Raw genomic sequence first — 23,279 nt, 5'->3', positions numbered from 1 at the left:
CCAATTCTGACATTCACCCCAGCATTTTGTCTCCCAGTACAGGAAGGATGCAGAGCTCTTGGAGTGGGTCCAGAGGAGGGCCACTAAGATGATCAGAGGGCTGGAGCACATCTCCTATGAGGAAAGGTTGAGGGAAATGGGCTTATTTAGCTTAGAGAAGGGTAGACCTCATTGTGACCTTACAGTATTTGAAGGGAGCATTTAAACAGGAGGGAAACAGCTGTTTATGATGGTGGATAGTGATAGGACAAGGGGAAAAAGGTTTTAAACTGAGACAGGGGAGGTTTAGGTGGATATTGGGAGGAAGTTTTTCACTCAGAGGGTGATGATGCGCTGACACAGGTTGCCCAAGGAGGCTGTGGATGCCCCATCCCTGGAGGCATTCAAGGCCAGGCTGGATGTGGCTCTGGGCAGCCTGGTCTGCACAGCCACTCAGCAGGGAACAGCAGCGCTACAAACCCAGCAGACACCGCGTTTAAATTCTCTTTTCATCTCTCAGATCTTTCACTTCTTTACGCCATTAGAAAGCAACAGCGGGGATACAAACACCGAACCGAAAAGAATCACAGAATCACAGAATTGTAGGAGTTGAAAGGGACCTCTAGAGATCATCGAGTCCAACCCCCCTGCCAAAGCAGGTTTCCTACACCACGTCGCACAGAAAAAGCGCTGGATGCCGCCGTGTCACAGTCCACCATCAACGCGGCCATTACGGACCACTCCCACCGGGACGCGTAGCAATGCACGGCACTTCAACACAAGGCAACAAAAGCCCTTCCCATAGCTGTGCTGAGGGCCAGGCAGGGAAACACGAAGGCGGCAGAGGAGCTCAGCCTGCCAACCCAAATGGCGCCCAGAGCCGCTCCGCCGCCATTACCCCACGCAGATCACTCTGGGATTCGTAGTCCGCCCCGGGGCGGGGCCACAGCGCAGAGCGCGCGCTGCTTAAAAGCTCGGAGCCGGCGGCCGCACGTTCCGGGTGAGCGCGGCGGAACCGGGCGGAGGAACCGGGCTGCGTCCGCTTCTCTTCTCTCCCCTTAGCGAGGCAGCGGCGCGTGGGGCCTGCGGCCGTTGGGAGCCGTTGTTCCTCTCTCTGCTTTGTCCCCTCCCGGGCAGCGGCGGCGCAGGCCGAGGTAGGGGAGGGGGCGGCAGGAGTGGCTGAGGCGGCCGCCCCGGCCTTGTCGCCCTTAGGCGGACCATGGGAAGCTGTCCAGCGACTTGTGGGTGATTCTTCTGGGCCGGGCCGGAGCCGCCTGCCGCCTTCTCGTTACTCGGGCTGCGCTCACGCCGCGCGTTTTGTTTCCCGTAGCCGCGTTATGGGGATCCAGGGGTTGCTGCAGTTCATCAAGGAGGCCGCGGAGCCCGCCCACGTGAAGAAGTACCGCGGGCAGGCGGTGGCTGTGGACGCGTATTGCTGGCTGCACAAAGGAGCCTATGGCTGCGCCGAGAAGTTGGCCAGGGGAGAGCCCACGGACCAGTAAGTCACGGGAACCCCTCGGTCCCGGCCCTTATGCAGGACGAGGTCTCATCTACGTGGGAGTTTTTGAGTTAAAAGCGAAGTTAAAGCAGTTCCAGTTTAGTTCTGATAGACACTTTGAATAGTATTTTGCACGGATCTTTTTATTTATTTATATTGCCTAGCTCGTTACTGTTTTAGTTACAGTAGCTCTTGTCTGCGAGATGAATTCTTCCTTTATGTAGCCTCATTTCTAAGGAGAAGCATCAGTGAAAACTGTGGCCGTGCTGTAAGTACAGCTTTGGAGCATAGGTCAGATTGTCATGAGCTCTTGTCCTTTGTTCTCTCTCTAGAAAGCTGAATTGATCTTTTAGGTTTCCTTCTAGAATAATTTTTCCTCTTTCTTTTTAGAAATCAAAGTACTAATTAGTCTGGGCTAAGCTTCATTCATGGGGTTTTGATTAAGTGTTTGGCTAGAGACAAAAGTCGATTCAAAACTTTAATTCCTGCTTCTGTTGATAAGAACAGCTCCGGAGTTTCATTCAGCTCTGTTGATTGTCTTTGGAAATAGTGGAAATCCTTTAGAATTCTGGGGAATAATATATTTTTAAGTGAATTAAAAAGAAACTGGTAGGCAGGAAGATGTGACCCATCAGTGGCAGCTTTAGAGTGGCTGAACTGAACTATATACATCTAATGGCGGGGGGGGGGGAAGAATCAATCATCATGGTCATATGATTGTTTATCTTAGGCACTTTAACAGTAGCATAGGGATTCCCTCCGTGCCTTAAAACATGTCTTAACAATTTTATAGTTGCTGTTAGGTGTTAGTTGTGTACTGCTAATGAAATGATCTTGCTGTATGCATCCGTACAACTAACAGGTGAGGAGATGAGATGTCTGAGGAAGCATGCAAAGTCTGGAATCACCTGCAGATATTTTTAGTAAGGGTTGATCTCTGCAGGCAGGGCAGGATTCCCTCCTGGTCCATACTCTATTTTTAGTGCAGTTTGGGTGACTGTCCCACCTCTGAATGTTCTCAGTAGCCTGCCTGTAGGTTTAGGGTAGGAGGATACTTTTATATGTCTATAAAATTTATATATTATATGTATGTGTGTGTATATGTATATACATACATGCCTATAGATACTCACCAACTGAGAATTGGATAGTTCTGTGGTTAGAAGCTTTATACCGTATTGCTCTTCCAAAGTGCACTCAAGGAAACTTTTAAAAGGCTCCAGGGAAAGATAATGTAGAGCACTTGCAATCTATTGTAGCAGAGTCAGCTGAATGCTGCATGAATTCTTAGTGCATTTTGCTCAAAGAAAATAGAGCGTGGTCAGCTCAGACCTAAGCTGGGAAGTAAAGTATTGTAAGGGTGGCTAATATAAAGATGTTGACCAAGATGGTGGTAAATAGTCAAAGGTTATTAGTAAAGAAAACTCACCAATGTTGATTCCTTGGCTGGAAAGCTGAGGCAGTCTCCACCAGGGAGCGATCTCCAAGAGATGCTTCCTCAGTGGTGGCCAGCCCTTAAATGAGGTCTCAGAGGGGGTGGAGTTGAAGTCCGCCCCTTACAGGAGCACAGCTAGATTACTCTCACCTGTGCTCCTGCAGCTGACCCAACACTTGCCTCAGCTGATTAATCAGAGGTTCAAGCTGTGATTTCCCATACAAGTATTTATTTATTAAGGATGGGCATTCATGTGTTCTTAATCTTCCTGTGATATAGGAAAGATGTAAAGCTTGTTAAGATTCCTGATCACTGAAATTAGTTGTTGTTTTTTTTCCCCCCTCTTCTTGTTGACACAGTTATGTAACTTTCTGCATGAAACTTGTTGAAATGCTTCTCTCGTTTGGAATTAAACCAATTTTGGTATTTGATGGATGCACCCTACCTTCCAAAAAGGAAGTGGAGAAGGCCCGAAGAGAGTAAGTATTGATTTGTCAGCCCAGCAGTATGTTTAACACCACTGTCCATTTTCAGAGTTGGAAACACTTCAGACTCGTTAGGCAGTGATCTTTGGTGATTCTCTCCTGCAATTTAGTTTAACTTCCCTAAATTTACACTTAAAACTTTACAAACATCTTCTTAGAGATTTAATTCCAAAAATAGAAATGCTTCATAAATGAAAGCATTTTTAGACAGGAAGGAAGTAAACTACTGCACACTGTTTCCTGTAATGGGTTTAAATCCTTTCAGTTCACCCAAAGCTGATTGATCTCTGTGGACAAAAATATTCTTACATAATATAACTTTGTTTAAAATTAATGCCATTGTCACTTTCGTTCTCTTCAAATAAACAGATAAAACTATTTCAGCTTTGGAGTTGAGTCCTATATAACCGCATCTTGCTGAAGCTCTAAGAATTTTTCATTAAAGTGTTGCTGCTTATCAGTTATAGAGCATATATTTCCTCAAGTGTGGTGCAAACCATTTTCAATATTTGAAAGGAAGCAAATAATGCCTTCCTTTCTGTAAACCAGTGAGCATCTGACATCAGATGCTCCCCAAATCCATGATGCTTATTTTACCTCATCCTGACTGTGAGTGCAACTCTTCTTTTTCACTGCTGATTTCAATTGGAGTTGTTGCTGTTTTCTCACTGTGTATTTCACCATGCCAGTCTAGGTGTCTTTTTTGATGTGGTGGCTTGTAGATTGACACAGTAGAATGGATTTGGTGTGCATTCAACTGCAACACAGCTTTCCTGCTTTTCCTGTCACTGTTTCCTGGTCCTTTCTAATACCTGTTCTTCTAAGTAAATATATATATATTCAGAGGTCAATGGATGTTTTTCTTTCAGGAAGCGTCAAGCCAATCTTTTGAAAGGAAAGCAGTTGTTTCGGGAAGGGAAGTTTTCAGAAGCAAGGGACTGTTTTGCTCGCAGTGTGAATGTTACACATGCTATGGCTCATGAAGTTATTAAAGTAAGTTGTCAGTGCTGCTGAAATGAACCATATCAAACAAAAAAAAATCAATGCAGTAAATAGCGTGCCATACTCTGCTTTTGTTCGACTACAGCGCTACCTCATCTAAATAGGAAAGAAAAATATTCCCTATACCTCCTCTTAGTCTTCAGCATACACTGGATTATTTTAGATGCAGTTAACTTTGCTTCAGATTTATTATGCCCAGTTGTATAAACAACAGTGATTTGTCAGTCTAAATACAGCTCTTTCAAAATCCATGAACTGACTTAAGTAGCATCTTGAGTGTTCAAAATTATTTAGATACCCACCTCAGCAAGTTCCTGGAATCAATTCTGGCATCTTTAAACCCTTCCCAGGTTCCCTTGCATTACTCCACTGCAATCTTGAGACCTTTCTTAGAAAAACTGCTCTTTTCTTTGTACAGAATGTTCTGTGCAGGATTGTGAAGCATGCAGCTGTGAACAGTGTGTACAATGTTATATGCCAGCACAGGAGAGGCTGTTTTATAAGCCTTCCTAAAATTCTTTGAAGCTAGAGTTTTAAATGTGAAAGATAGGGCTTTAAGACAGGGGAGAGTGGGAAAAGAGAAGCAGGTGGGGTGTATTGGTAAATAAAGAAAATGGTTACTAAATGCTCGTATGTTTCCTGCTTGTTTACAGGCTGCACGAGCCCGAGGAGTTGATTGTATTGTTGCTCCCTATGAAGCTGATGCTCAGTTGGCTTATCTTAATAAGGCTGGTGTGGTTCAGGCCATAATAACAGAAGATTCTGATCTCTTAGCTTTTGGATGTAAAAAGGTATGGAAGAAAATACTAATAGCCCTTAATCCTCAGTGATCTCTTAGAAACAGAGTTGAAAGTTGCTCAGTGTGTGTGACTTGCTTTGTTACAATAAAATGGGGAAACCGAAGAGATAATAGAGGCAAGTGCTGTTCTTATTTCCGCCAAGTGCAATAAGCCAGCATGTGTATGAATGGAACAATGAGCCAGTATTGGTGACAATTATTTTTTCATTTTCAGGTGTTTTTGAAAATTGACAAGTTTGGAAATGGGTTGGAGATTGATCAGGCTCGGCTAGGAAACTGCAAGCAGCTCGGGAATGTATTCACTGAAGAGAAGTTCCGTTATATGTGCATTCTGTCTGGTTGTGACTACCTCTCATCAATTCATGGAATCGGGTTAGCTAAAGCATGCAAGTTACTCAAATTAGCTAACAATCCAGATATTATAAAGGTAATCTTGATTTAGCTTTATGTTGGCTATTTGCGAGCTTATGTCTCTGTACATAGAGCATTGAATTGAAAATGTGAGTGGTTCTTAGCTTTCTCTGTTTAGCGAAGAATGGTCTAAAGTGTTTTGACTTGTGCTGTAGATATTTACTTGTTGGACAAGAAGACTTTATGAAGTGTTGGCTTGTGATAGTTATGACTATAAACAGCTAGAATAGGAAAACTAGCCTTGTGCATTGTTTTCTCTGCTTCATCTCTCCTGTTTAAGCTGATATTTATAACAGAATGCATTCCACGTTTAACGATAAACAAAAATACCTGATAACTGGAATGTAATTACCTTTTAATTACTTAAGTTGTTTTGGAAAAAACTGTTATTTCTCTTCACATAGTATTTCTAATATTTGCTGAAATAGAAATTTTGATTAAAGATTGAAGGACTTGGAATAATACTTGTGAAGGCAAACATGGAATTATGTTATTGTTATTTGTTTGCTTTTTTCCTTTTTGATCAGGTTATTAAGAAAATAGGACACTACTTGAAGATGAATATAACTGTACCGGAAGAATACATACAGGGTTTCACGCGAGCCAATAATACATTCCTTTATCAGTTGGTTTTTGATCCCATCAAGAGAAAATTAGTTCCTCTGAATGATTATGCTGCTGATATTGATCCAGAAACACTAATTTATGCAGGACGGTATCCTTTTGATATTGAAACTGGGAGGGAAAATTCAATGTGAATAGTTGAGGGGCAGTGAAAAACAATGCAAGACGCCACTACTATTGGCTGAATCCTGCTTTTTATGCAGCAATGTAAATATAAAGGAATAAAAAGGCTTTCCTTTACTTTCCTTTATATAATAAGTGACCTATCATTTTATGCAGCTGTTTGTTTGTTTTTTTAATAGGAAATAACTCCTTGAAATACAGGTTATTCTTCAACTGTTTGAGTTCTTCCATGACTGTTGTTAGTTTGTGCCTGTGTTCTGTGTTGTAGTCTCTGTCACTTTAGATTATGTGCTCATAGAATTAAACATTCCCTGTTTTACCAGGTATTTTTCCCTGCAAAAAGAGTATTAATACTTGTCATAAATTTCAGCATGGAAAATGAAGAGAGTAAAGGGAGGGGACTGTTTAAGTAGTTGCTAGCTTTGTATATACTTCAGGTTAGCTAGTCTGGCATTTCAGATGCCGGGAAGAAGGAAGATGGTGATTCTTCCAATGACTTCTATTCAATGATTTAATGTTTGTCTTTAGGCTTGCTTAGTTTGCCAAGCACTGCAGATACATTATGACTTGTCACATCATACTGAGCCGTAACTATTAGAATCAACATATATGGTTAATGCTATATCACAAATTCAGAAATAACTGTTCTAACTAGAATGCTACAGTTGATTTATTGCACTATTCAGATATATTTTCCTTTATTATGATGGGTACAGACACTTTGGAGATAGCACTGGTTTTCAGGTTGCACTTGGGAACATTGATATTGATACGATGGAACAAATTGATAACTACAACCCTGATACTGCGCAGGTAACATCTTTGTTTTGTAATTATATACTGAGATAATAACACAGGTTTGAACACTGATAGGAGACAACTGGATGTCAGCGAAAGCTGAAAGTATGATACAAAGAGCAGCCTGGTATAAAACTCTTTTTTAAATTCTATGAATTTGATATTAATATTTCTTTGAAGTACAAGTGACATCTGGTCTACAAACTTCTGCAGCATCTTCAGAGACAACATGATAGTAATTACTGAAAGCAATTAAACAAGTAGCTACTTTTGTGGCTTTACGATTCATTTACTCATTAAAGAGACCACCAGGTAATGCCAGAGTATCTCATCTAAAAGGTTCTGGAAAATGTAAATACGGAGACATGGTTTTAATAGCCGTTGTTTTCTGACTGACTGTGGTTCTGAAAATGCATGCCTTCCAACTGCTCATCTGACTATAGTCCTTTCTAGTTGCCAGTCTTCTGAGTTGCTGTACTTATTTTGACAGTGACAAAATGATCTGTGGTCACCTTATCCTAGTCTTGTCACTTCCCTTCAAATTATCTGTGTTTTCTGAAAAAACAAGCAGGAAAATACTGTGACCTGGATGGCCTTTGAACACATTAAACACCAACTACAGTGGTGCTAAGAAAGAAATGATTTGGTTACATCTGGAAGAATCTTTACTGGCTTCTTCCCTCATGTGCTACTTGCTTCTGATCTAAAATTCTAAAATAACTTAAGTAGTTGTGCAGCCAAGACTGTACATTTGCAGAGTTAAATCTTCTGTTTTTACTGGGAGTTTGATGTGCTTTCAGTTTAATTTTTCCTTATTTCTTTAATGTTAGTAAACATAAGTATAGATAGACATAGGAACAAATTATTTCCTGGTGAATAGAAGGCTGTTAATGGAGCTCCTTAAGTGATACGTGAGACTTGAGGGATTTTCTTTCCGCTCCTGACATGATTGCATTCATCCAGTTCACAGCAGAGGCTCAAACAAAGTTGTGTTAGCTAAACATTGGTATTGGGAGATTTGAAGATGACCCTGAATTAGGTGACCTGTAGCATATAGATCCTTAGTTCTCATTCTCTGTACAAGTAAAGCTTCACTTGTTAGAGTGAACTTCTGTTTTCCTTCCAGCCTTTTTCAGTATGTTATATTTACTGAAGTAACTAAGATTTATTTTTTATGTGGTTTGGAGACTATATTTCCTCCAAGTAAATTCAACTCTGAGAAAAATATTTTCCAAAATTATTCTATTGAATATTTAAGCTTCTAATTTTGAGAAGAGCAGTGAGCAATTTATGGTGTATTGGAATAAAGAGGTCATGGCAGCACAGAAGACAAAGAATTTGTAAGAAGGCATAAGAAATATGGGAATAAAATGGAAACGTTTCAGTGGAGTAGCCATGTCAGCAGTGGGTGTGTGTCAAAATACTCTTATGCTAAATGAAGAAATCTTATTTAGAAGGCAAATTTATAAGACTATTTTTCATTTTTAATTTTTCTTTTGTAGCCCACACAGCAAAGAAGCCGTGGCTGGAATGACAAATGTGCTAATCATGTAAATAGCATTTGGAGCAAAGACTACAAGCTTGGCCCTAGTATGGATGATGCTCCTCATACAACTCATGTACCAGAGAAATCAACAACAAAAGGCATTGAGAAGATAATCAGTATCAAAGGGCTAAAACTTCCAGGCAAAGAGCTCTTCACAAAAAGGCAAAGGAGTGGTATGTTTTTGGTTAAGTAGCAGTAGAAGATTTTATAAAAGTAAGGATTTTACTGTATTATAAATTGCTGTCGCTTTCAGTTTTGAGGTGCAGTTCTTAAAAATGGAGAAAACTGTACTAGATATTTCGTGGTTGCAGCACATGAAGAAATGAAAATAGTCTATAAAATAGTCTTTATCAGAGGGCTGAGGTTTGGTCATATAGAAATTTGGCCTGATATGTTTTTCTCTGTATTTCTTCTTTTGCATCCTCCTTTCTGTTTACACTACTAGGATTTCATTTCTACCTTTGATACTCTTGTCAGTCTTCCTACTCTTTAGCTTATCAAAAATTTTGATTAGTTTACTAGGCGCACGCCTTGTAGCTTTTAGTAAAGTTTGATTTCAAGGCGTTGAAACTGTAATATGCTCTCTTAATCTCAACTGGTTAGGTCCTCACTTCATCTACCTTTCCAAAGTTACTTTTAGCTTATGTAATACAAAGTAACAGAAAAGCAACTTCTGAGCAATAATGTCAAGAACACTACTTAAGGTAGAAAGGATAAATAATGTTTATTTCTCTGGAAACTGGTTAGTTCTAGAACAAGCTTCTTCAGTGATTCTTGAATTGTCCTTAGATTTAGAAGAACTCTCAGATGGAGACCTGTTGAATCAATATTCATTTTCAAAAGCAAAAAAGTTCAAGGACAGTGGTGAAGATGGTCAATCACAGAAGAGCATTTCTGCAGTACAAAGCATTGATTCTTCAGAGAATTCTGTCATTAAAGAAAGCTCTAACTCTCTGCCCAGAGTTAGAAATAAATTTGCTTCCTTTCTGCAAAGGAAAAACAAACAGACAGATGCTGTGATTGTTCCAGGAACAAGAAGCAGGTATGCTTGGGTCACATGTTTCAATGTATAGCAAGATGCTATTTGGTATCGTGGTTACTGAATTAATGTGAATACTGAGAACTTACTTAAGCAACTGTATCAATGCACTTGTAGTTTTAGTTGAGATGGGCAACTTCTTGTAATGAACATGCAATATGAGACACATAGGTAGATAAATAAAGTCTGGTTTTTTTTTAACTGCAGAAATAAAGGCTGTGACACAACCCAATACAGGTTAGTCTCTAAACATCAATTATCTAAATGTTGGCCATACTTCATTTTCATATGACAACACATTTAAAAAGGAAGATATAAACAAGGAAAAAATAATATAGCTGCCTTGGCCAAATAAATAAGCAATACTTGTGTACTGGCTTATCTTTACTTGAGTTTTTGTTTACTTTTTTCAATAAATCTGTACCTGGTTATGCTGTATGATACACTACTTATTATCTGAACAGAATTGGGTAAGGTTTCTTATTTTTCCAGCAACAGTTTGAGAAGAGGGACTTTTGGGTATCTCAGCTTTTTGGTTTATTGCATTTGACCACAGCTATTTGAAGTGGTTTTTACAAATGAGTGTCCCAGATCTGTCTCATTATTTTATTTTTTTTTAACCTTGAATAATCTGAAGATTTGTGTGAGATAGGTACAATTTTATTAAACAATCTTAATATTGATATTCTTTAACTCATACTTTCCCTAAGTCAGATGTTCAGTTTCATCAAAAGCAAAGAATTGTCAGATGTGGCAGGCTTTTCTCCAAATAAAAGCTCAGTTTCTATAAAGTAGAGAGGAGGAAATTTGACTAGTACTCACTCTTAAGAGCTGCTTCTATAGCACAAAAACAGATGGGTAGTTTCTAGATTTCTCAATGAGAGTTTCATCATCTAGATTTATACGATATTTAAGATAAATATTATAATTTCTGCTTTCTTTCAGAAGAAGGGCCTATTATTATTCTTAGTCAATGAATGACATGTTTACAGATGTTTCAATGAAAAAAAAAAGCATAAACTAATTTTACTGTTATCTTTTAAATGCCTTCATGAAGGACTCAAGAATTAAAACCATGGTGATTTGCCCATGGTCAAAACAATGTCTTCAAGTGCATTTCAAGAGTCAAATGATGGATAAGGTGTTGGTGATGACATGCGCACTTGCAGTTACTTTTTCTGTTGCTTTCATCTCTACTGAACTTAGTTGTTGGTTTTTGGGTTTTTTTTAGGTTTTTCTGCAATGATGCAGATACACTTGGTTTTAAAGCAAAGGATGACAGTGATATAATTCAAGATGTTGAGGAGGATTGCAAGCAACAGGAGGTAGAACATGTAACTGAAGATGAATCTCCTATTTTAGAAACTGAAAAATCAAAGACTATCTCATCTCTTCCTGGAGAAAGACCAAAAAGTTGCTTTCAGTGGCTCAGCATCCTTGGAAATCATTCAGGAAATCCTGGTCCATCTCCTACTGTATTGTCACAGCAGTTTCATCAACAGAGAAGCAACTGCATGGCATCCCAGGCTGATGACAGTAATGGTGTACAAGCAGAGAGTGGAGCCATGTGTACTGAGTCAGATGAAGAGTCCTCTCCCTTAATAGAACCGCAGTGTTTCTCCCAGTCTCAGAAGTCTGTTGAGTCACCAGAATGCAATTTGGGGTCTTCAAAAATACTAAAGGTATCTAACAGCAATTCAGACACAAAACAAAAAAGAGACATTTCAACCTTTGCTTACTTTTAAAGATAGAAAACAGGTCGTGAGATTCTCCTCCTATGATTTATACCCTACTGATTACGTAACTTCTACTCTCAAAACTTCTTGATGTTTGTTGCATCTGTGTAGTATGAATGACTTACTAGCTTAAAGCAAGTATATTCTTTGTTGTTTGTTTTTTTTTTTTCCCTAGTCTTTACATTGCTGTTACTGCAGTGAGTTGCAGCCATGCAGTTGTAGGCTATCTGCTGCACTCTGCTTTTTGAGTCCAGGAGGAAGTTCCCTGAGAGAATTTTTGTCTCAGACTGGTGTTTCATTCTGAAAATATACTAAGGGTTTTATGTATGTTCTTAGAATTGCTGAAAATTTACGTAGTATAGATATTTCAATGTTAAACAACATGCACAGTGTAAAAAATTTCTTTTTTTCCTCTGAAGGAATCTGACTCCAATTCAAAACTGCTTGATAACCAATGTACTCAGAGGTCTCCAGTATTTTCTGCTGTTCAAACTGACAGAAAAAATACGGTAGCAAAGATCAAGGTAAGGATTCCTTTAATTTTACTATTACTTCTACTGATCACTGAAAATGAGTCTTCACGGTCTAATAGTTTGTTCTAAAACCTTCAATGTAACAACATACCTGTCAGCAGGAGAAAATTACTTTCTTACTCACCTTTATCAGAGCTGAGATGAAATATATGCAGGCTCTCAATGACTGGTGCGATTGAAACTTGCTTAGTAAGAATTCAAGCAACTCAAAAACCCACTTCTTTATTTTCCTCTGGAATGCTAAAAGCATAAGCTTTAGGATACAAATTGCAATCATTTTAGGTAAAGTTGCAAGATGCAGTCTCACTTTGTCGCATGTATGGATAAGTCCACTAGTTCAGCAGCTTCTTGCCCTTTGACTAGAGATTTTTTAAAAACCTGAAAAAGTTTTAACTAATCTTCTTTCCTTAGTTGTTTTAGTTATAGGCTCTATTTGATATTAGACTACTCAAGAATAGTCAGTTTCCCTTCACAGCCCACATTTTGGTTACTTTTCCTGTTGAGGAATTTTACATGTCTAAAAATAAACTTGCATTTCCTGTCCTCACCGCACTTTTAAGAGCTGTACCTGTCTACTTTACAGAGCTTCTAAAACCTTAATTTTTGAGGATACTTTAATTCCTTAGGCGTTGTCATTAGAATTGGTTAAAAGGTTCCAAAAGTCAAAGGAAGATGTTTTTATTCTTTCATGTACGCCCCTGCTTGTTTCTTTCCCATAGACAATGAGAATCAAAATCAAGCTGCTTTGCAAAGCACGAGTACCATGCCTGCTGTACAATAGTGACATCTAATGGTTTTCCTCATCGTTTCTATGTTGAAGACTTAAATTCCAGCTTCCTTAATAGAAGACCTGTTATTGAAAACTACTGCTTATTCGTTAAAATAACACTTTGCCTGCTTCTCTTCAACATAAAGCTTCTTTGCCTAATTTGGGGTTAGTTAATTTAATTTGTAGCTGTGATATGCTTCAGTATCATCTAAATGATACATTTTGCAGAATGACTGAGATGATAAAAGGCTTTATAAAAATTAAAAAGCAAAGGTTTTTAGGATTTATTTTTATTCATCTCAGTACTTTCCCTCCAAGTACAAGTAGTTAACACTATTTTTTTCCCCCAGATCCTCTTTAGTATTCAAAGATATACACAGTTCATTCAGGTAGAAGCAACGTCACTTTAATTAGTAAGCAACCTGTAGCTCTGAGATGATATTGTACTGTTAACTAGTAGGAAGGCTCAAGTAATAAACTGTTGCTGTATTTCTTCAATAGGCTACTTCCCAAAAAGCTGATTTACTTAACAGATTATGCTGCTTATAGGTTTTTATTTTAATCATTAATACTCTGAAAATGTTGCAGGTTCCTGGTTTACGCAAATCCAGTTCTGCGGGGTCACATATTGTGACAAAACTGAAGCCACTGATACCAGCTAAAGTAAGTGGATTAAGTAAGAAACTGTCTCCTGTGCAGAAGAGAAATCACTGTGATGCTGAAAATAAGTTGGGACTACAAACCACCATTGGTGAACTCTGGAGAAACTTCCAGTTTAAGAGGTGAGATGCTTTAACCCTTTACTTAAGACCTTTGTAAATCTTTGAGTCTTTGAAAAAAAAATAAAAATTCTTCAGGTATTCAGTATTGAATTGATTGGAGGAAACAACAAGGAAAACATTTTCAGATATATATTTCTATACACAGTTCTTCATTTCCTGGGCAAATTTATTTTTTGTTGTTCAGTACAGACATGAGTTATAATTTAAAGCAGATATACTTTCTACTTCTAATAATATTTTTTCATACTAACCAAAAAGAACCCTCAGCTAAAATAATGTATTTGAAGTACTGCACTCACTGTAGCGTGATTTGTGCATAAGTTATTGCTGCTAGGCTTTACATCAAATACTAACAGGCATTTCTCAGCTCAGATACAAAAGCAGCCTAAAAGTTGCCAAACTTGACGGAAAGCATATTGGTTTTAACTTTGATTACCTTTCACACTCCAGAATGGCTGTTTGTTGGATCTGTTTTCCTTTCACAATGGTGATGAGATGATAAAGCATTGCTAAACAAAGTCTCTGCTTGTGAGGAACTTTTGCATTTTCTAGTGTCTGAAGAGGTATTTTTTCCTTGTGTGGATGATTTATTTTCCTATCAATAGCAAAAATAATATTGAGTGTGTAGGTATTTTATCTTGTTCTGTTTCCATTTGGGATCATGTTAAAACTTAAATGAACTTCTTTCATTCTCATTAACATGAGGTCCCTTCCCTATCTGCACTGAGAAGATGAATACTTTAACTTTGGAAAAAAAAAAAAAATCTGATAAATGATTTAGATAGAAACAGAGAACATTAATACTTCAGAGTTGTGTATGGATTTGAACTGGTGTTTGACCCTTATTGTGCAGGAGATGCCTCTTATTTGGCTTCTAATTGGGAATGTCTGCCAAGGATTGTTATAGAATCATTGTTTTCATCTATCAGAATGCAGATGTAATAAGACAGCAAGCCTAATAGCACTGATACTGTGCTCCTTTTACTCTGCTGGTGGCTGTAAGACTTAAGCCCCAACATCCACACTTCTATCCACATTTTTGCTGGTCTGTAATTTCTGGTGGTATACCAGAAATATATATTTTGAACATATTGCTTAACTTTATGCAATTAAAATAACAGTTTCTTAGTTTAATGGATAAGGGTTTTCCTCACTGAGAAGGCTGGCTCAGATCTGAGTGCTCTGCTTGCTGTTTTTGCAGGTTTAACTGAACTTCTGAAATAATCTATAGGCCATTATATTGTCTGAGGGCAAACAGATCACACAGGACTCTAATCTATTCTGTCCTTAACATTCACAAGATATATACAATATTACAGTCTTCCAGAAGACCTGGAAGTTAAAGAAACACATACAACCCAGTGTAGATTGCGGTACATACTACAGTTCAGATGTTAAAATAATAGCTCTTGTTCCATTCACAGGATAACTGAAATGGTTGAAATCGGTTTCAGTGAAACTATTAGCGGTAGTGAAATTGGACATAAAACTTGCATTATCACTTTTGTTTTGGTGGATGAGAAGTTAGTAGGATGAGAAGTCTAGCTTTTGGTTAACCCATATGTTCTTACAGGTATGCAATGTTATAACTTTGGGTTTTGTTTTGTCTGTCTTTTCTGCAGAGACTATGAAAAGCTCCCTTCTTGTAAAAAGTCAGACCCACTGTCTCCAATCAAAGATAACATTCAGCTCACTCCAGAAACAGAAGAAGAAGTCTTCAATCACCTTGAACATTCCCATGTTCAGAGAGCTATATTCCAATGAACTGCATGCTGTGCAATAGAACACATTTTTATCAGTGTCAAAGTTTTTTTTCAGACTTCATTAATATAGAAAAGATACTTTGGAAGTTAACTGTATGTTTTAGTCTGATTACTGATTTCTCATCTTTTTTATAAAAAGCAAGTTGAAAGGTACAGTTTTATACTGACTGAAATAAAACCTTCAGATCTCCATACTCTTGTTGAAAATTTAATGCTGTTTTGTCCAAACCGCTTTCAGCTTATCCTGAATACTTTTTGCAGGTCACATAGACATGATAGAACTCTGTACAACAGCTATGGGTTTTCTTTTGCAGAAGACAACAGAACATGTTTCTGTCTGAATTTTGTAAGATCATTGTTCAGTCATCACTATACTCTGATAATGATGATTCTTTCACTATATGGTAAGATCTTTTCTCTCGATGGTTAGCTTTCTGTACTTAACATATAATGCAGCCACGTTATTGGTGGGAATAATGTGGGAACTGCTGGAAGGAATATTACAAGTACAGGGATGAATGTTTATGTTCATAGCCATAGAACTATTGGCTAGCATAAATTACAGCATTACTGCAACTGATGATGCAACTATCATGAACTAATTTGTTGTTTTCATCACTTACCAGTGTGAGAAAAGTAAGGCTGCTTTGTACAGTTGCCCACTGTCTGTGCTTTTTGCTGAGAACCCAGACTTCCTGTGTTAGTGGAACATCAGAAGAGACAAACTACCACTGACAAGGGCAGGTACTTCCAATAGGAGTATAGGACCTCTGACACAAAAGCAACATGTATGGACAGAACTGAGGTTTTAATTCCGTTATCTGCGAACATATCCTTACCTAATTTTGTGGTTTAGCTATTGAAGATACCATCACTTGTTCTTCTCTAGCTTCTTCAAACATAGAATCAGAGGAAATAAAGGAGGCATTACACATATGTGTGTTGGCATAACTTTGTCACGAGTATGTACCTTGTTTTGTTTTTGGGTGGTTTTTTTTTGTGTACCCTTCTCTAGGGAGTATGAAAATATAATAATAATACCTTAGGAGACACAGGATGTGTAACAACTGGATAGTGTGTTATTTCAGTGTTAGGTATGATGGACATCCTTTATGCAAGAGTACTTTTGTGTTTTATGTTCTTAAAGTAGACTTCTTAAGATTGTGTTTAACTTCTGTTTTGTGCTTCAGAAATCTTGGGTTTTGACATGTTATAGGGGAATCTTCAGAAAGGAGCACTATAATAGCATAGAGATTTCTACTTCACGTGTAAGCATATGATACTATAACATGTAAAGGTTATAGTTAAGCATGGAATTCTTGGGCTGAGTGCTTTTTTCTTTTATGAAAGATGCACAAAAACATATATATGTAAATTAATATCTGCAAAACTTCCCAAGTTCAGGCTGACTAAGGGAATATTACATATCAATAAATAAATTCAATTTCAGAATAGCAGAAATTGTTCAGGTGACAATAGGACAGGAGAAGGGGAAAAAAAGTGTCCTAATGGAAAGTTTGGTTTAGAAAGTAGGTGTTAAGAAGCTGGAGGATATGAGCATTTAAAAAAAAAGAATAGGGATAAGTGAGAGCAGATAAATCCCTGGGGATATGTTTATGCTGGTGGGATTTTATTAGTTTGCTTTAATATGACATTCTTTTTACATATTTATTTCTCCATAAATAATCTCTTCATCAGCAGGACTTCAAAATGTTCTTATGAAATGGATGGCATCTCTGTATCCTGTGGAGAGAGTGAATCAGGTCAATAAAGCTAAATATACTGATGGTGGTCTAATCAAGCTCCACTTCTGGAAGTGCTGGGTAGCTACTCCTGCAGCCAAAAGGTAATCTAGACTGCAGATGTTCACTATAGTGAATACTATAGTGACAGTGAATGCTTATGACAATGAGCATCCTAATCAAATGTATTTTTGATAGTACAGGTAAGAGGACTTAGGTTTTGCAATTTTAGTTTTTAAAGAAACACACAAAGCTGTTGTAGCATTTAGTAGCATTTTTAGTGTTCTGGTGTTTTTTTGTTATGTTTTGGCAGTTACTGATACTTCAGAAGTGTTCCTACCCTCATGTCTGCTAAATTTTTTTTGTAACAAAGTCATAGTGAAGCTAGAAGTCATTTCTTCACTCTTCTGGAAGTGTAACTACCAGTTCTTTTTTCATTATAGGGCCTAATTGTAGGTATAAAAATATTACAAAGCATTGTAACCAGATCAAGCATGAGATTAAAGTTACTGACATAGGAGGGGAAGGAGAAGAGCTAAAGAGCTAAATCCTTTTCTGAACAGTAGAGGTCACTTCATGTTGGTAACAAACCTGAATCTGTCTGCAAAAATCTAAGCTTTAGTGCTGATAATGATAAAGAAACGTGTATACTTGTTCCTTTCCTGTAGCCTTCTTGTGTTATTACATACTCTGAGTTTGACAGTGAAATCAAGGTCATAGATAAGGGAGATTTTGCTATACTGTGTTTGGATTGGCATGTTTAATTCTCCTGATCTCACTTCAGCATGCAAGTGAGCAGCTCAAATATCAGGACTTTGGGTTAATTCTACTCCAAGAAAACAACTGAGCAAAATCATCATGGGGAGTGTAGGGGCTCAGCACCTAACGTAGATTGTATGCAATTAATTCAGTTAGAGATTGTACATCCATTAATGAAATGATTACTACATAGTAAGTGATAGCAACTTTTTTCTTCATTGTAGAAATACTCTTACCACGCATCAAAGACCGAACTTGAGTAAATACATTTGTTGTGCTATGACTTAGGAAGATTCTAGAAATCAAGAATGTGCTAAGAAATAAATCTAGTTAACTGGCATTATTGTACACAGAAATACTGAAAGAGTTATTCCTATGTATTGGGTAGAAATTTCAGCTGAAAATGTTACTGAATTTTAGGACAAAAAGTGATGCTGGTGAAATTCCAGGCCTTAGCTGGAATTCATTACTCTACAATTTTTGATCCAATTAAGCAAATCATCTGTCACAGAAACATTCATGTGACGCAAACAGAAGTAGGTGTGAGTATTTAGTAAAATTTAGTAGGTATGCTCTCAGCTGATAATTTTCACTTAAGGCATTCAGTGGACGTGAGATTTTTTTAGGTCAGTTATCACCCAAATTTGCATCATAAGCACTGGTTTTTAACAATTAGCAGATACATCTAACTTTTTTTAGTCTGGCATTCATTGCAATGACTGAGAACAGCTGGAGTAACGTTGCCTTTGACAGAGATGAGCAATTGCCATCTTGATTAGTTCCATTTTCAACTTTTTGTTTGCTTTGGTTTGTGGTTCGTGGTTTTTCATGGTGGTTTGGTTAAAAGAAAAAAAAAAAAAGAAAAAGCAACATGTATTTGAAAATGGAAAAAGCTGTTCTCCCAGTCTGCACTGAGCAAAGAGGTTGGTTAATGGCATGAAAAGGTAATCAAAGCTAAGCAGGATGATTGCCCCATAACTAATACATGAATCTTCAGAGACATTAAAATAATAAAAAATAATTTTTAAAAACCCTAATATTTGTGTTGGCTTAAATGTAGATCTTGGAGGTCAGTCACAGTGAGAACATCCATCTTCTCACTAAACTATAAAAATAATATAATTTTGGAGGTTTCTGTGGTTGGTCTCTCTTTTTTTTTTTTTTTTCTTGGTTTCCTGTGTCTGACATACAGATTTCACTAATGCAGTGTTCTGAAGTGTTATCTCCTATAACTTGCCATTGGAAGATCTGTGCTCACATGAAGCTGAATTCTGTTCTGTTACTGCTTTCTGACAGATGTCTCAGAGCTGAGAGAAGAGCTTGGTCCTGGTGGAATGCCTGCAGCTTCAGCTTTTAATAGAGAGTGGCTTGTTTTAAACTGGAATGCAAAAGAGCAAGGGGCATTTTCAGTCTTCAGAGAAGCACCAGTCAGTAGTCTGTGCTCATGAATTTTTGGACAATAGTGAAGTATAAGTATATCCATCAGAGTACACTGCAAGTAAGTAACATTGTCATAAATTCCACAACAGTAACAGATAAGCCAGGGTATGGCTGGGGGGAGGAGTAAGGGAAGAAAAAGGAGGGAAAAAAATAGTTGCATCCTTTACCTTTTAGGGTCTATAAGAGCTGCCCACCACCAGGTAGTATTGAAAAGCACAGTCTGACTTTTTCCACCCCGTCCACTGCACAGTGACCATGTTCAAGAAAGTGCCTTTTTAAAAGGTTTTATATTATAAATCCATAAGATGGCAGATAGCAACATGGGTCTGACTGAAGTTTAGTTGACTTCCACCTTTGTTCTTTCTGATCAGACAATCTCATTACCAGCAACTTGACATATAGTTTTCTGACTTAAGTACTTTCTGTCAAGATGCAGGAAGGAAGAGTAAGGAAGAGTAAGATAGCATGGCATGTAGGGGGCTCTCCTACTTGAATTTCTAAAGAAAAAAAACCTTAACACCAAAACAGATGTCTGTGGATCTGAAGGTATTTTTTCCCCTCTAAACGAATAGAGTTCATCATAAAACTGTGGCAGGCCTTTACAACACTCCAACTGTCTTGTATTATCTACTGTTTGTTACTTAGAGTTCTTATGTTTTAGTCTTCCAAACAATTCACTAAGTACTTTCTCTGTCATTGCTGGCTTTAAAAGTGGATAAGAAGCAAAAGAAATTCTGTTTTTATGAATGAATAAATTGAAGTGAGGACCAAGACAACTTTCTACCATATTTCTGGTGAGGAAATATGGGTGGCAGATAAATAAAATAGTTTATCTATACTTGAATTAAACTTTGTCTGCCACAACTTATCTGTGTTACCCAAAGTTTTTTATGTTTGTTAAACAGAGTTTAACAAAAAGAATTGGTTCTTTTTCCTGAGTATGTTAAAGTTGTACTTATACAAATAATGGAGGCTTTTTATCTACCTTTTTATTGAGTTGTGCACTGCCATTAGGTATACTTCTAAATTGTTTATTTAAAACCAGTTTAAGTTCAGCTTTAAAAAATTGATGAAAGTAAACAGTAAATAATGTGATTGCATCTCTGGAGCTAATATCTCCAAATCAATGGTATAGTCCACTCTAACACGAGGCTGACTCTGTCTTTCTCTATTTTAAATTTTCTTAACAGAAATTCATCTTAATAACAAATAGAAGTTTGCTTTGGAAGAAAAACAAGGATGTTTTTCCGAAATAACTGGTAAAACACAAGGGAATAGACAGTAGTTTGTTCATACCATGTAGTAGGAGATCTGTGGAAAAATAAGCAGTAAGTAATCTAAAATCAGAACAGTACGTTCTCTCACACCAAGAAATAATTGTGCTCTCGGTTCTTCATTAAAATCAAAGAAAAACAATTAAAAAAAATTAGCAAAGAATATTCATAATTCTTCTGTAATCTTCTCTGTAAAATATTATGCAGTGTGAAGCAATGCAGTGAAGTAAGGGGTCTTCTAATCAGTTGTAACATTTACACGGTTACTGCCTAGGGCATTAAATGAGACTGTTCTGCCAGAATTACTATAAATTAGAGATAATTTCTGGTTTACTGGCAATGCTGCCTATGTGCCATATAATACAGTAAAACAACTTAAAACTTTCTGGCCTTAAGACGCTGATTGTGCATCTTTTTCTGAACCCACTTTTCATGTGGAAAGAGCATCTCCAAATACTAATGTTCAGCTTAAGAAAGCTCACTGAGCTTACCAAGGGTTAGCATGTTTGAGCAAAATGAAGTGATTCTGGGGTGCAAAAGTTCTATGCAAGACATGTAAAATATTTCCTCCTTTTTCTTTGACATATTGATAATGCTCAGAGTACTGTTTGGGACATCATAATTCAAGAGAAATGCACACCCACTGGAGCTGGTCCAGGAGGGAGTAAGAAGAATGTGCAACAGTCTGGAGAGAGCAGGCAGGACTGTGGAAGGAACTGGCATTGTTTAGTCTAGAGAGAAGACTACAAGATAAAACAACAGCCTGTAGAACTGTTACTGGAAAGCAGAAAATATATAGTTTGGAAAAGAAATGATGAAAGAAATGGATTTGTTAAAGTTCTATTAAAATTTTCTGTCTACATTTGGTTTTCAGTTTAAATGTTAAATGCAAATACCTGCCAATGTTGTGTAGTGCAAGTAAGGTCTGTACATATATTTTAACTTCAAAGTCCACTCTAAAAATGTTGTAAACTTATATTGGGATATCTTGATGTTTTTTATATTAAATATATGTCAGCAGGGGATGGGGCCCTGGGCAGCCTGGTCTAGTAAACATAGAAGTTTGGTGGCCCTGCCAGGCAGGGGGGTTGGAGCTTCATGATCCTTGAGGTCCCTTCCAACCTGTGTCATTCTGTGAACAGTAGATCATGGCCACTTGAGTTGACAAGATTTAAATTTCTGAATTGAAACTGCACAACAATCTATTCCACTATAAGTATTGGCGTTCAATTTTTATGTGGGTTTTCATTTGACTTTTCACACCAACAGGAAAAATCTCATAAGATGATACTTGTTCAAACTCATTTTCTCATTGAGATTTGTCTTTGTATAGGCTGTTGCATAGAAGTATGAGTTTTGCTCATGCTGTGTACACTTTGAGCACTTTCTTATTTCCAGAACTAAGACAGTTTTAGACTTTCGAACCATAGATTTTTCAGTTGTTCCAAATCTTTCTTTCCTTAAACAGGAAACTTTATGTCATCTTTATGTTTATGTCATCTTTAAGTAACTTGGAATGTTTTGAAGCAAGTTTTCAGTCCTGTTTTCTTGCTCCATTCCTGCTCATTTCTACAGATTAATATGATATATTCAAGGGAAAAAATCTGTAATAGCTATAAGCAAGACATAAGCAATCCAGGAGAGATATGTAGATATACATAGCATTAAACAAAATCTAGTTTAAATACCAGGAAATTAGAGGAAATCCTGGGGAGGAAATTATGTCTAAAATGACATTTTAGGCTCCTAAACTGAGCCTTTGGACCTTCTTTCTTATATATAAGAATACAAATCATAGTGTATGTGCTACTCACATTTACTTTATTCATGTTTTCAGTGACTTGATCTCTAGAAGGAGAGTTTATCTGTGATCCTAGTAAAAGAAAGTGAAGATGGACTTTCCTGCTCAGAGTGCTCCTAGACATCACCAGAAGTGTCAGGTAGATGGTGTTCCCCCCATCTTAATACCATAATACCTAATGCATTGTATTTTACTAGGTGCTCTTCTTGACAATGCAGGTCTTCTGGAATATTTACTGTCTTCACAGAATATACTAACTGCAGCACATACAGTTGTAGAGAGACTTCTGTATGGCTTAAACTCTGTCTTTAACTGAGAGTTTTCAGCAACCAGGTGTCAAAGCTAAACTATCAGTGGTCTTGTCCTTGTTTTTAAAAATTTGAGAAAAATAAAGAATTGAAGGTGGGAGGATGGCTGATGTAAGAATGTATTTCCACTGGGGCTGAATATGCAGTAACACTGTGAAGGAACGCATTGCATAGCCTGGGTAAGACAGCTGGGTGCAAGGAGGAGTACGATGCTATTTTCAGATTGCTTGAGTGCTTTCTCAGGTAGAGAGACTGTAGTTCTGCTCTGGTATAAAGTTTACATGTTTTACAGTAGATAGGATGTAGTGAGAGCAAAAATGAACAGTAGATGTGAAGATAGAAACCTGTTTTTAAGCTCATACTACCAAAGGCCAACTATGTATGCACACTTCCTTATCACAGCCTGTACGTGAGATATTTTAAAGTTTTGTGTAGATAGCATTTAAACCTAGTAAGATGTCATAAGAAAAACAAGACAGTCATACTCAGTGAAGGTCTAAGATAAAGCTTTTATAATTATTCTCTGCTTTGCCAGCAAAATTGATACCCAAGTAGGAAGAGAAACAAAAAAGGTCAAAAAACAAATAAAACAGCAGTTAAATCTGGATGTGTTATTGACACTGCCTTGTAATT

At 37.5% G+C, this 23,279-nt stretch overlaps 1 protein-coding gene and 1 long non-coding RNA gene across 3 annotated transcripts; both read left to right on the top strand.

Moving 5' to 3' along the window:
• The first annotated feature begins 924 nt into the window (after positions 1 to 924).
• EXO1 (exonuclease 1) lies at positions 925 to 15,514 on the top strand. Of its 2 annotated transcripts, none has more exons than XM_015857769.3 (14): positions 925 to 979; positions 1,310 to 1,477; positions 3,272 to 3,391; positions 4,267 to 4,390; positions 5,053 to 5,190; positions 5,413 to 5,625; positions 6,137 to 6,324; positions 7,073 to 7,169; positions 8,657 to 8,873; positions 9,490 to 9,742; positions 10,971 to 11,421; positions 11,895 to 11,999; positions 13,366 to 13,559; positions 15,182 to 15,514. In XM_015857769.3, the coding sequence occupies exons 2-14, from the start codon at positions 1,317 to 1,319 to the stop codon at positions 15,321 to 15,323; spliced, it is 2,403 nt and encodes an 800-aa protein (XP_015713255.2). In that variant the 5' UTR covers positions 925 to 979; positions 1,310 to 1,316; the 3' UTR covers positions 15,324 to 15,514. The 2 variants fall into 2 exon arrangements, with proteins under 2 accessions (XP_015713255.2, XP_015713253.2); XM_015857767.3 differs by having other exon boundaries at positions 976 to 1,133.
• Positions 15,515 to 17,020: 1,506 nt separating this feature from the next.
• LOC146761351 (uncharacterized) lies at positions 17,021 to 20,661 on the top strand. Its single transcript, XR_014943908.1, has 3 exons — positions 17,021 to 17,168; positions 19,120 to 19,321; positions 20,454 to 20,661. It is a non-coding gene; the product is annotated as an uncharacterized LOC146761351 (long non-coding RNA).
• Positions 20,662 to 23,279: the final 2,618 nt, after the last annotated feature.

The sequence above is a fragment of the Coturnix japonica genome, chromosome 3 (assembly GCF_054131305.1).
Source record: "Coturnix japonica strain WE chromosome 3, WE-NBRP24, whole genome shotgun sequence".
NCBI classification, from domain to species: Eukaryota; Metazoa; Chordata; class Aves; order Galliformes; family Phasianidae; genus Coturnix; species Coturnix japonica.
The sequence above is the reverse complement of the archived record's forward strand: the minus strand, read 5'-3'. Positions and strand labels throughout refer to the sequence as shown.

What these genes read in the sequence shown, in the direction of transcription:
- EXO1 (XM_015857769.3), top strand. Translation starts at nt 1,317, where the DNA reads ATGGGGATCCAGGGGTTGCTGCAGTTCATCAAGGAGGCCGCGGAGCCC. An exon ending in AGGGGAGAGCCCACGGACCA is followed by an intron (nt 1,478 to 3,271) that starts GTAAGTCACGGG and finishes TTGTTGACACAG; the next exon opens with TTATGTAACTTTCTGCATGA. An exon ending in TGGCTCATGAAGTTATTAAA is followed by an intron (nt 4,391 to 5,052) that starts GTAAGTTGTCAG and finishes GCTTGTTTACAG; the next exon opens with GCTGCACGAGCCCGAGGAGT.